Raw genomic sequence first — 14,700 nt, 5'->3', positions numbered from 1 at the left:
ACAGTGAGCAAGGTAAGTCAGAAGTCAAACGTTCAAGTCGTGACTTATGTAAAACGAAAAACGTGATCAAAAGGTAAAGCGAATTTAAAAAAACATAGCAGGACAAGTCCTGACGCACAATTAAAAGAATTTTCATTGACTAAACAAAAACTAGACCCAGAACGGACTATGAATGAATTGGGAAAACCGTTTCTAAAAAAAATCAGATCAAAAAAATTAACTGGAAATCAATATAAAAATGCCGCATGTGAACAAAAAAAACAACGAGCGAGAAAGAGAAATTTGGTTCAAACAAAAAACTAGGCCCAAAATGAACAATGAATGGACCGGGAAAAACATTGAAAAAAAATTAATCCAAAAAATCGAAAAAAAACAGTAAAAATAAAAGTGAAAATGCCGCATGTGAACAAAAAACCACTAGCGAAAGCGAATTTTTTCCGTTTTCTCACACTACTTGAAAAATAGAGTGCAAAAAATTCACGCCACAAAATCACTCGCTTTTTCGCTACACTTCTGTTTCGGCGTTACCAAAATCACTACTCCAATTTGACTTCAAAAATCATGAAAATGTGTGAACAGATCTTAAAAAAAACATAGCAGGACAAGCATTGCATTACAATTTAAAGAATTGTATTAAATTATGCAAATGAGACTAAGCAATAAAACAACACAACAAAAACAAGCAAGATTAAAAAAATTCAACTTTTGTTTGAAAAGACAGGATCAATCCCGAAAAAACAACTGCTAAGAACTCAAACTACCAACTACACTCTTCTATTTCTCATTAGCAACATGTCATTAAATGTCGATGGGTCCTCTCACTAGTAATATTAGATCAGGACAAAAAAAACAAAAATCACAATAAAACTCGCAGAAAACATTAGTATAAAAGACACAGAACGCAACAGCTACTGAAGAATACAATTACCTCAATTAATTGAGTTAAAAACAAACACCCTTGAGACCTGTCATCAATGAGATTAAGTGATAAAACAAATAAGTACAAATACTAGCAAAACTAAAACAAATCAGTTTTTTTTAATAAAAAACGAACAAGCGTATACATCACAAAAAGCAATAGCTATCAACTGGAATGAGGTGATTTAATTGAAGCCTTTAAAGCAACCAATCAGACCTGTCAATAATAAGACCAAGAGTTAAGACGACAGCGTCGAGAAGAAAACTGCAAATATCAAAAAAATTAAATTATTATTGAAAACAATTAGTGTCCAAGTCATAGGAAGCACTAGTTTTGAACAAAAACGATTAAATCGATAATCTTAACCCCCTATCAGCAGCATCAGATACCTGTCCCCAATAATATTAGATGATAAGACATCAATAAGTACAAAAAATAATTTCAGAACTCAAAAAATCGCTCACATTTTTTCAGAAAAAGTAGTGTCAAAGTCATGAAATTCACTAGATATTAACTCGAGCAATTAATTAGGTTTTATGCCTCATTAGCAACCAATCAGATTTGTCATTGATGATACTAAGTGATAAGACAAAAGATAATTTTAAATAAGGGGCAAAATCTAAAATTCACTAATATTTTATAACAAATAGTGACATAGTCATAAAAAGTTTTAGCTACCCCTAAAGATTTCAAGCAAAGGTAAATAGGCACAATTAGACCCCATATGTACCGTCTTAAAAGCACTGAAGGAGAGGAAACTCTGAAAACAGAAGTCAAATTGACCCACCTGAAAAAAATATCCATTTCAAAAACCGCCAAATTGTTCCAACACCAATTTCTCACTCCACTTTAAAGGTATTTCGAAAGAAGTCACGCTTCAAACCTACTCAATTTTTCGCTTCCTTTACTATTTAAGTGTGACCAAAATCACCACTCTAATTTGAAACTGACGTGAAAAAGGCGAAAAAAGACAGCGCACCAATACAATTCAAATTGCCGAAATCTTAAAAAAAGACAGCGCACCAATACAATTCAATTTTTTTTAATTGCAAAAAAAGGAGAGCACCTAAACAACAGCCGCTTGAGAGGCTGATGGCGGCTATTAAAAAGAGAAAATCCTAATCCAGTGATACCTAAAATTCAGTTTAAAATTTTAATTACAATTTCAATCTATAAAAACGGTGCCCAAAACTGCACTTTTATTTACAAGACACCTGCACAAAAACTTTGAACCTACATTTTAGTGTGAATAATTCAAATTCAGTATTGCTCATTCAGCCTTCAGACATCATTGAAAGTAAAACAGCCGATCAACAGCAACTTAGAATTGGTTTAATTAAAGATTTGGACATCAAACATTTTACATCAAATTTAAGCACAGCTTTCAAGGAATCATTTATAACATTTACACAATTTATGATGATAATTACAATGACCTAATTGAGTTTCCTTTTGGACGTGGTAGTTTCAACGTGCCGCTTGGTTGACTGTAACCCTGTTATAACTAATCGCTCTTTCTAAATTGGTTCTGGCACTCTGAACCTGGACACGGGCAGGGGTGTACAATGAACATCTGCCAGATCAGAGATGTATTTCTTCAGCTGAAAGAGAAAAGTAAAAAAAGTATAAATGCAGCACTTGGGTTGGAGAGTTATGCCAACATAAACAGCGCGGCTGTAGACTTCATACTTTACGGCAGTCTACATTTTGAAATAAAAGTATTCGTTAAAATTTTACGGTAACTAAACAAAAAAAGCATTTATCTGAGGTGCTAGGGGGGAGGTCCAGAAAAAACCTCAACTAAACAAATGACTAAAGTCCTTAGGGTGGTTTCTGGCGTTACCCTTTGTGCAAAAAAAAATTTTTTTTTCGTCTAGTCGTAATTTCGCTATTTTGTAATTTCGGAACAATTTGAGGGTCGAGTTCAAACATTTTTGTTTTGAAACAGTTGTCTTCATTAAAAAAATTAATACGGAAAAACGGTCTCATTTCCCATAAGAGAAAATTCAGTGTGGTTATTGATCAACATGTATTACGAATTATCAATTCTGTTCTATTTATTGATTAACATGATTCTTTGACTTGTGTGCTCACATAGGTTATTTTCGTTATTTCATTAAAATATTTATAATGTTAACAACGCTCTCTGAATAACAAGATCTCAGTAGGTCTATGTCTCAAATTTCCAAACAACATAGTCTATATCAATATAAAGATGAAAGATAATTGACTTACCAGGAACTCAATCATTTGCCTCTTCTCATCTCGGGTTCTCTCTTTGCCTGAAACAAAATCAGCTTGCTCTTGCAATCAGGAGAGTAGAATCTCAATAATAGCCCACAAAATCAAATTTTGGGCTATCTAAGATGAATCAATTGTCCATTGTATTTGAAAACGCAAAGGTAAATATAGTTAAATCCGAAACCGAAAGCTAAAAGGCAAGAAAACAGGCAGTCACAGCCAGCCTGGATGCTATCAATGTCTTGGTGTTTAAAATTTGGATCTATTCTGTTTCGCCCCCCCCCCCAGTGTTTTTTATGACCCCCAGTTACAAATTCTATGTTGTTATATAGCACGTTACTATGTAAGAAAATAGTACGTGCGCCTGGGGGTCATAAAAAATTTATGCTCACCAAGCTGGGGGGAGGGGGCCAAAACAGAATAGATCCTAAAATTTTCATAACAATTTATGAGCATTTCTTAATAAAAAATGTTCGAAACAAACTCTTAAGCCAATACAATGGCAATACACATGAGACAATGACCTCACGGGCTTTTTATAACAAACTGGTTATCTGATAGGTTAACATTAGACACAGCTTTTCGACGCACTAATGATTGTAAGTTATTCGATTGAAATTAGAATACGCCACAGAATGAAACAATTAGAGTATCAAAAAGCGGTAGAAAGACAGAAAGAGTGAATTTACATCGCTTTTTCTTGAACAAAATTACAGCAGGAGAAAAAGCACGGACAGATAACGAGACTAAAAAAGACTTTACAAATTGCCTCAGAAATTTTTCTAGTATCAATCAACACCGAAGATTAACGAAAAATAAACTTCGTAAGCTGATCGTTCCCTATGAAACAAGATTTAACACCATGACAGAGCTCGGTTACTTCGTTGTTCGATGCCTTATCAACCCGTGAAAGAATAATTCCGATGACTTTAGCTTATTGTATTAATTAGCACCACGTAGTCTGATTGACCATCTTTGTATTTCTAGTTTGAGACAAGGTTCATTAAGCAATTGCAGATTTCTTCTCATATTTCTCTCACAACTCTCAAAGAGATTATTACAAAACGATTGTGATTCATTGATTGCATTAAACAAATTCGAGCAGTAAACCGATTAAAAAAAGGCTTTTGAAAAATGTCATCGCAACTACAGGTCTATGTTCTGAATGGTTTTCAAAATATTTTTCTGAAGTAAGTTTAATGGTTTTAGGGAAGAATAGCTACAACAGCAGAGCAATAAAGGACCGTATTGGATGATAGGAAAAAAACATATACAGTAACATAATACTTAACCAGTTGAGAGCAGGGCACGAATAATCTCAATTTATATAATCTCCCATTGCTTAGATAGTATGTTTCGAACATAAATAATGTGACTTTGAAAGCAGCACTTGTTATCTAAGCCTAAATATTTGGGAACAGGCTCTGCTTGAATAAATCCATTATTGAAACTGCAACAGTCATTAGAAGTATTGGTTATCGAGCTAAATTGAAGATTTTTTAAAATAAGGTACTAGTTTATTTTGTTCTAGCCACATACTGACATTATTAAAGATCCTGTTAATCTCTAGAAAGGAGCAGTTAGTACCATCCAAAATAGTTTCGTCAGCGAAAAAGTATTATCTTCAAACTTTTACAGACAGATGGTGAGTCGCTAATATGTATTACAAAAAGTAGAGGATCGAGAATACACCTTGTGGTACACCAGTTCATTTTAAACCAGCTAGAATGTATACCAATATTCAGATCAATAAATGGCGTTCTTTTACTTTGGCAGGAATTACGCCAACTACGATATTTTCCTCTAATGGATAATTTTCCACTATTTTTTGGAAACTATCGTGATCAATCGTGTCGAAGCCCTTTTTAAATCCAGAAGAAAACTAAGAATAGTTCTCGACATGTCATTGTGAGAGTTCACTTGAGCTCAACTGAAGCATCAATTTAACTGTGTTTTATACAGAACACAAATAGCTTAAAATAGATTATATCGAATTTTTCAAACAAGGAGTAGAGTCTGTTTACATTATACGTTCATAAAGTTTACTCATTACACAAAGTATTTCACAAACTCAATTTTATTTGATCTCGGACTATTATTAATGGTAAGGAGACTGAAAACATCTCCTTTTTTCAATATCTAAACACAAACATTCATCAAAACTTAGTACAAATTTTAGTTATTATAGAGCACTTTTTTAAGTATCTAGCATTTTTTAAGCATACATCTAGCATATCTAGCACTTTTTAAGAGCCAAAACTAAAATTTCTCAATTAGATGCTTTCTGATTATCTCACATTTACGTTCAAAATACAATCTTCACAAACTTAAGCCAAAACACTTTCTAGATTTCGACTCAGTAACAAAAATTATTGATCTCGGTAGGATGAGTTGGTAGTCTAAACCTGTGACCACGGTAGTTCAGTTTTAAAATTAACTTGATTAGGCATTTGCAGATTTGTATTGTCTATGAAGAGATTTTGTATACTTTTCGTGGCTACGGAAGCGATTCGACGTAGCGGAACAGTATTTTTGAAACATTCAGAAACAGCGTTAAAATACTAATTCAATTCCACCTCCAAAGAATCCTCGCATTTTCCAAAAACTTAATTCTTCCCTATAATTTTAGAAAATAGATCCGCCTCTAATCCGCAACTTGCTAGCACGATGATCATTTTTCATCAAAATTAGCAAACTTATTCGAGCTTTGCTGACGTGATCAAGCATACTTTTCTGAAAAAACTTAGAGCCTGCCAAAGCTAGCTTTTTCTGAGCCGTTCAATTTTAGTAGTTCGTCAGCTAAATTTCACTAAGATAGTATTTATAGGTCTGTTGGAAGGAAGCCGCTGAGCTATCGAAATGTCCTGTTCATCCAATGGTGCTTTATATTAGTTTGCTACATTTGCAATAAGATCAGCCGTCTTTAAGAAGGACTCTCTTCCACGTTCATCAGACCACTTTACTGGAAGGTCCAAAATCTTGAGATCGTCCCTGCGGTTATAACTTTTGACGTAGTTGACCGTTTCAAGCATCAATGCATCCATATTTTGATCAACAATGTCGTTATTGTTTTCTTTATTTCATCTTGCATTCATTAAGTTTGCATAGTTGGAATAAGCTTGCTTTATAATTTTTCAATACTGGAATCAATTGTTTGAACTATTGTTGCTTCGGAATCACTTCATATGACTAGGCTGAGAAGCACCTTCTCTTTTGACCCTCTATATATTGGCGTTTGGTCAGCCAAAATTATTGGTATTTGCGAGTGAAAGTTGAGGGTTGGAATAATTTAATTGTCATCGAAATGGGGGAGTACTCTGACTTTTCAGATTCAAGTAGTTCGGGTAACTCAACCACAAAGTTTGTTAACTACATTTGTTTCGAAGTTCTGAGGAATATCAACAGCTTCTTTATATGTAATACTCATTTCAATCTATTTACTTATGAACAGAATACGGCAATTAATGAACACAAAACAGCGCTAAAGTGAGAACACAATTTACCAATTTTCACTATGTCTATATGTAACTTAGAACAAATTCCCTATCTGCAAATTCTCCACAAATTTTCCAAATTGCTTAAAAAAAATTATATCGAATTTTTCAAACAACGAGTAGAGTCTGTTTGTACATTATACATTCATAGGGTTTACTCATTACACAAAGTAGTGATATTGGACTATAATTGTTTACTTAGATCCATAAGTTTTTAATCAAATACTTATCTTGAAAACTATCATTAAAAAAATCACCAAAAATAATCATTGATATTTTGCGACGTGATGATTTTTTCACGAAATTATAAAGTATTTCACAAACTCCACTTTATTTGATCTCGGACTATTATTAATTGTAAGGAGAAAACATCTCCTTTTTTCTATATCTAAACACAAACATTCATCAAAACTTAGTACAAGTTTTAGTTATGATAGAGCACTTTTTTAAGTATCTAGCAATTTTTAAGCATAGATCTAGCATTTTTTAAGAGCCAAAACTAAAAATTCTCAATTAGATGCTTTCTGATTATCTCACATTTACGTTCAAAATACAATCTTCACAAACTTAAGCCAAAACACTTTCTAGATTTCGACTCAGTAACAAAAATTATTGATCTTGGTAGGATGAGTTGGTAGTCTAAACCTGTGACCACGGTAGTTCAGTTTTAAAATAAACTTGATTAGGCATTTGCAGATTTGTATTGTCTATGAAGAGATTTTGTATACTTTTCGTGGCTACGGAAGCGATTCGACGTAGCGGAACAGTATTTTTGAAACATTCAGAAACAGCGTTAAAATACTAATTCAATTCCACCTCCAAAGAATCCTCGCATTTTCCAAAAACTTAATTCTTCCCTATAATTTTAGAAAATAGATCCGCCTCTAATCCGCAACTTGCTAGCACGATGATCATTTTTCATCAAAATTAGCAAACTTATTCGAGCTTTGCTGACGTGATCAAGCATACTTTTCTGAAAAATCTTAGAACCTGCCAAAGCTAGCTTTTTCTGAGCCGTTCAATTTTAGTAGTTCGTCAGCTAAATTTCACTAAGATAGTATTTATAGGTCTGTTGGAAGGAAGCCGCTGAGCTATCGAAATGTCCCGTTCATCCAATGGTGCTTTATATTAGTTTGCTACATTTGCAATAAGATCAGCCGTCTTTAAGAAGGACTCTCTTCCACGTTCATCAGACCACTTTACTGGAAGGTCCAAAATCTTGAGATCGTCCCTGCGGTTATTACTTTTGACGTAGTTGACCGTTTCAAGCATCAATGCATCCATATTTTGATCAACAATGTCGTTATTGTTTTCTTTATTTCATCTTGCATTCATTAAGTTTGCATAGTTGGAATAAGCTTGCTCTATAATTTTTCAATACTGGAATCAATTGTTTGAACTATTGTTGCTTCGGAATCACTTCATATGACTAGGCTGAGAAGAACCTTCTCTTTTGACCCTCTATATATTGGCGTTTGGTCAGCCAAAATTATTGGTATTTGCGAGTGAAAGTCGAGGGTTGGAATAATTTAATTGTCATCGAAATGGGGGAGTACTCTGACTTTTCAGATTCAAGTAGTTCGGGTAACTCAACCAGAAAGTTTGTTAACTCCATTTGTTTCGAAGTTCTGAGGAATATCAACAGCTTCTTTATATGTAATACTCATTTCAATCTATTTACTTATGAACAGAATACGGCAATTAATGAACACAAAACAGCGCTAAAGTGAGAACACAATTTACCGACTTTCACTATGTCTATATGTAACTTAGAACAAATTCCCTATCTGCAAATTCTCCACTGTATATTCTCCACAAATTTTCCCAATTGCTTAAAAAAATTATATCGAATTTTTCAAACAAGGAGTAGAGTCTGTTTGTACATTATACATTCATAGAGTTTACTCATTACACAAAGTAGTGATATTGGACTATAATTGTTCACTTAGATCCATAATTTTTTAATCAAATACTTATCTTGAAAACGATCATTAAAAAAATGACCAAAAATAATCATTGATATTTTGCGACGTGATGATTTTTTCACGAAATTATAAAGTATTTCACAAACTCCATTTTATTTGATCTCGGACTATTATTAATTGTAAGGAGAAAACATCTCCTTTTTTCTATATCTAAACACAAACCTTCCTCAAAACTTAGTAGAAGTTTTAGTTATTATAGAGCACAGCTCGTTCTGCAATGGACGATAACGCCAACAACATGAGTATCACGGTTACATTGATCAAATTCATCGTAATCAGGCAACAGCTAGTTCCAGCCTCGTCAATATCAATTAACCAAGTCTCATTAAGACATGAAATTTCTCGCATTTTTTAAGAGCCAAAACTAAAACTTCTCAATTAGATGCTTTCTGATTATCTCACATTTACGTTCAAAATACAATCTTCATAAACTTAAGCCAAAACACTTTCTAGATTTCGGCTCAGTAACAAAAACTATTGATCTTGGTAGGATGATTTGGTAGTCTAAACCTGTGACCAGGGTAGTTCAGTTTTAAAATTAACTTGATTAGGCATTTGCGATTTGTATTGTCTATGAAGAGATTTTGTATACTTTTCGTGGCTACGGAAGCGATTCGACGTAGCTGAACAGTATTTTTGAAACATTCAGAAACAGCGTTAAAATACTGTAATTCAACTCCAACTCCATAGAATCCTTGCATTTTCCAAAATCTTAATTCTTCCCTATAATTTTAGAAAATAGATCCGCCTCTAATCCGCAACTTGCTAGCACGATGATCATTTTTCATCAAAACATTCGAGCTTTGCTGACGTGATCAAGAATACTTTTCTGAAAAATCTTAGAACCTGCCAAAGCTAGCTTTTTCTGAGCCGTTCAATTTTAGTAGTTCGTCAGCTAAATTTCACTAAGATAGGATTTATAGGTCTGTTGGAAGGAAGCCGCTGAGCTATCGAAATGTCCTGTTCATCCAATGGTGCTTTATATTAGTTTGCTACAGTTGCAATAAGATCAGCCGTCTTTAAGAAGGACTCTCTTCCACGTTCATCAAACCACTTTGCTGTAAGGTCCAAAATCTTGAGATCGTCCCTGCGGTTATAACTTTTGACGTAGTTTACCGTTTCAAGCATTAATGCATCCATATTTTGATCAACAATGTCGTCATTGTTTTCTTTATTTCATCTTGCATTCATTAAGTTTGCATAGTTGGAATGAGCTTGCCTTATAATTTTTCAATACTGGAATCAATTGTTTGAACTGTTGTTGCTTCGGAATCACTTCATATGACTAGGCTGAGAAGCACATTCTCTTTTTGAGCCTCTATATATTGGGGTATGATCAGCCAAAATTATTGATATTAGCGAGTGAACGTTGAGGGTTGGAATAATTTAATTGTCATCGAAATGGGGGAGTACTGACTTTTCAGATTCAGGTAGTTCGGGTAACTCAACAAGAAAGGTTGTTAACTCCATCTGTTTCGAAGTTCTGAGGAATATCAACAGCTTCACTATATGTACTACTCATTTCAATCTATTTACTTATGAACAGAATACGGCAATTAATGAACACAAAACAGCGCTAAAGTGAGAACACAATTTACCGATTTTCACTGAAATGTCTATATGTAACTTAGAACAAATTCCCTATCTGAAAATTCTCCACTGTATATGACACCTCAAAAGCTGCCACCAGAAAAATTATCAACAAAAACTTATTATAAGAAATCAAAAGAAACTTTGGTGTGATACGGAAGAGAATGGAACAGCACGGCTATTGAGTGGTACAAGCGCACGCACCAATAAAATTAAGCAACGAGTGACACAGCCAGAAAACAAAACAAGTGGTTAACTGATTAGATATCTATAGGTTTAAAGTATCATCCGCACAACAAGCAGGTTGATTGATATATTAATATCTATTTCTTAGCAACGCTCCTCAGCTTCTCCAAGGTATGTGACACCTAGAAAGCTGCCTCAGAGAAAATGAAAGAAAATGCGTCAAAATTTACCAGTTTAAGTTGCAAGAATGCCTGAATCACGCGTTTAACATTGGACTCATTTGTTTTAACTCCCTTTTTGCGTTAAACGCAGTTTATTTAATCGAATCTGATGTTTGATGTTTGGAATCTGATGTTTGGATTTGCTGTAGCTCGTTTTGGTAAAAAGAAGGCTTCAGCTCATTTCAAAAAATGATGTCGCTGAACACTAATTACAGTAGCAATATCAAATGCATATAAAGTATCAAACAAATTAGGCGCTCCAAAACGTCGATTAACAATATTAGCCTTTATATTACTTTTAACCAGCTGCAGCACTTTAGTTAATTCCTTGATGCTCAAGGGTTTATTTCGATTGCTTCGATGCAGAGTTATTTAACACGTCATGCCAAACTACCAAATCATTTCAATACTTTATTGGAGGCCTTGACAGAAGGTTTTGTAAACTCTTCCTCGGGTTTACTCTGTTCGGGTTTAAGCTTGACTCTCCATAAGTCTCGCCCAAGATATTCATTTTCTTCTTTAATATAAATGGAGTTCCCTGAAGCACTTCCTACATGCAACTCTTTCCTATAACCAGCACCATTGTATCATTGACCTTGCTCGCTCATCCCTGACATAGATCAAGTGATAAACTAACTTATCAAATATTTATATTTGGTAAGTTTTTCACAACAATTAGGCTAACCCGCATTAATATAAGGTAGTCTAACCCGCATTAATTTTTCCAAGTAAGTTAATTTATAATTATTAATTCACGTGTTGCTATTGCACCGTTCTTATTGTCACTTTTAGTAATGGATGTCTGCAAATTAAGTTCAACCGACTACCGTTTTTCTCACTGTTGTTAATGGTTTCATTCAGTTTTCCCCTGGTTTTACTTCATTGATATTTCGGCACGTTAAAAACTAGTAGTCTAATATACAAAACTATCTAATATATGAGTTCGTGATAAAAACCAAAGTATTTAGATTGTATAACTGTCGTTGTTTTTTTGCTTTCAAGACAAGATAAACATGTAAAGACCAGTGAGCAGGGGAGCCCCTAAGCTGACTTTACATGTAGCTCACATGTTCAGCGTGCTGAAGTTGATGGGACCTAAATTGAAGGCGAATTCAAGGCGAATTGGTAATTTTAGAAGGAGTTGATGCAAATTATTGTGCATTTTTTCTATTTTCCTTCGAATTTTAAGCTAAATTGGTCCAAAATTGAAACTTTTCACAGTCTATAGTTCTTGTGCAACGACGAATTTCCTTTCACGCCTGTTTTCCAAGATAATGTATCGGAAATGTCAACGTAAACAAAAAAAATCGATTAATATTGCTATTTTTAAGCTCTTTGAAAATTTTCATTTTTTTTAACGCTTTTTGAATTTTAGGAGAGATTTCAACTTGCAGGCGGGTCATTCAATAGATTTTAAAAAGTACAAATTGTCTCTGAGGATATAAATCTTTTTTGTCTTGCTTATTGCATTTTCGTTGTTTTTGACAGACTCAACCTGTCTCTTTCATATCAAGTAAAACTTATCTGAGATGCCAATTTTTTTCTCCCTTTCTCTTATTTTTGAGAGAAAACATTCAAAACACTAATACTAAAAGTATCGACAATTTAAATGCTCTGTTGGAAGGAAGCCGCTGAGCGATCGAAATGTCCTGTTCATCCAATGGTGCTTTATATTAGTTTGCTACAGTTGCAATAAGATCAGCCGTCTTTAAGAAGGACGCTCTTCAACGTTCATCAGACCACTTTGCTGGAAGGTCCAAAATCTTGAGATAGTCCCTGCGGTTATAACTTTTGACGTAGTTGACCGTTTCAAGCATCAATGCATCCATATTTTGATCAACAATGTCGTCATTGTTTTCTTTATTTCAACTTGCAATCATTAAGTTTGCATAGTTGGAATGAGCTTGCCTTATAATTTTTCAATACTGGAATCAATTGTTTGAACTATTGTTGCTTCGGAATCACTGCATATGACTAGGCTGAGAAGCACATTCTCTTTTTGAGCCTCTATATATTGGCGTATGATCAGCCAGAATTATTGATATTTGCGAGTGAAAGTTGAGGGTTGGAATAATTTAATTGTCATCGAAATGGGGGAGTACTGACTTTTCAGATTCAGGTAGTTCAGGTAACTCAACAAGAAAGGTTGTTAACTCCATCTGTTTCGAAGTTCTGAGGAAAATCAACAGCTTCACTATATTTACTACTCATTTCAATCTATTTACTTATGAGCAGAATTCGGCAATTAATGAACACAAAACAGCGCTAAAGTGAGAACACAATTTACCGATTTTCAGTGAAATGTCTATATGTAACTTAGAACAAATTCCCTATCTGAAAATTCTCCACTGTATATGACACCTCAAAAGCTGCCACCAGAAAAATTATCAACAAAAACTTATTATAAGAAATCAAAAGAAACTTTGGTGTGATACGGAAGAGAATGGAACAGCTCGGCTATTGAGTGGTACAAGCGCACGCACCAATAAAATTAAGCAACGAGTGACACAGCCAGAAAACAAAACATGTGGTTAACTGATTAGAAATCTATAGGTTTAAAGTATCATCCGCACAACATGCACAACAAGCAGGTTGATTGATATATTAATATCTATTTCTTAGCAACGCTCCTCAGCTTCTCCAAGGTATGTGACACCTAGAAAGCTGCCTCAGAGAAAATGAAAGAAAATGCGTCAAAATTTACCAGTTTAAGTTGCAAGAATGCCTGAATCACGCGTTTAACATTGGACTCATTTGTTTTAACTCCTTTTTTGCGTTAAACGCAGTTTATTTAATCGAATCTGATGTTTGATGTTTGGAATCTGATGTTTGGATTTGCTGTAGCTCGTTTTGGTAAAAAGAAGGCTTCAGCTCATTTCAAAAAATGATGTCGCTGAACACTAATTACAGTAGCAATATCAAATGCATATAAAGTATCAAACAAATTAGGCGCTCCAAAACGTCGATTAACAATATTAGCCTTTATATTACTTTTAACCAGCTGCAGCACTTCAGTTAATTCCTTGATGCTCAAGGGTTTATTTCGATTGCTTCGATGCAGAGTTATTTAACACGTCATGCCAAACTACCAAATCATTTCAATACTTTATTGGAGGCCTTGACAGAAGGTTTTGTAAACTCTTCCTTGGGTTTACTCTGTTCGGGTTAAGGTTTAAGCTTGACTCTCCATAAGTCTCGCCCAAGATATTCAATTTCTTCTTTAATATAAATGGAGTTCCCTGAAGCACTTCCTACACGCAACTCTTTCCTATAACCAGCACCATTGAATCATTGACCTTGCTCGCTCATCCCTGACGTAGATCAAGTGATAAACTAACTTATCAAATATTTATATTTGGTAAGTTTTTCACAACAATTAGGCTAACCCGCATTAATATAAGGTAGTCTAACCCGCATTAATTTTTCCAAGTAAGTTAATTTATAATTATTAATTCACGTGTTGCTATTGCACCGTTCTTATTGTCACTTTTAGTAATGGATGTCTGCAAATTAAGTTCAACCGACTACCGTTTTTCTCACTGTTGTTAATGGTTTCATTCAGTTTTCCCCTGGTTTTACTTCATTGATATTTCGGCACGTTAAAAACTAGTAGTCTAATATACAAAACTATCAAATATATGAGTTCGTGATAAAAACCAAAGTATTTAGATTGTATAACTGTCGTTGTTTTTTGCTTTCAAGACAAGATAAACATGTAAAGACCAGTGAGCAGGGGAGTCCCTAAGCTGACTTTACATGTAGCTCACATGTTCAGCGTGCTGAAGTTAATGGGACCTAAATTCAAGGCGAATTCAAGGCGAATTGGTAACTTTTAGAAGGAGTTGATGCAAATTATTGTGCTGTTTTTCTATTTTCCTTCGAATTTTAAGCTAAATTGGTCTAAAATTGAAACTTTTCACAGTTTATAGAGTTCTTGTGCAACGACGAATTTCCTTTTACGCCTGTTTTCCAGATAATGTATCGGAAATGTCAACGTAAACAAAAAAATCGATTAAAATTGCTATTTTTAAGCTCTAAAAATTTTCAAATTATCAAAAGTTTCA

The 14,700-nt window shown here is 34.1% G+C and overlaps 1 protein-coding gene across 1 annotated transcript in view; it reads right to left on the bottom strand.

Annotated features, from left to right (window-relative positions):
* Positions 1-2,229: 2,229 nt before the first annotated feature.
* Positions 2,230-14,700, bottom strand: part of LOC142353341 (phosphatidylserine lipase ABHD16A-like) — a 28,870-nt gene continuing 16,399 nt past the window's right edge. The window contains exons 9-10 of the mRNA XM_075405574.1: positions 3,155-3,201; positions 2,230-2,520 (exon numbers count right to left, since the gene is read on the bottom strand). Of these exons, the coding sequence (XP_075261689.1) occupies positions 2,437-2,520; positions 3,155-3,201 (131 nt within the window). The 3' untranslated portion in view covers positions 2,230-2,436. The remainder of the gene's footprint in view (positions 2,521-3,154; positions 3,202-14,700) is intronic.

This window comes from Convolutriloba macropyga, chromosome 14 (genome assembly GCF_964194025.1).
Source record: "Convolutriloba macropyga chromosome 14, txConMacr16.3, whole genome shotgun sequence".
Taxonomy (NCBI): Eukaryota; Metazoa; Xenacoelomorpha; order Acoela; family Convolutidae; genus Convolutriloba; species Convolutriloba macropyga.
The sequence above is the reverse complement of the archived record's forward strand: the minus strand, read 5'-3'. Positions and strand labels throughout refer to the sequence as shown.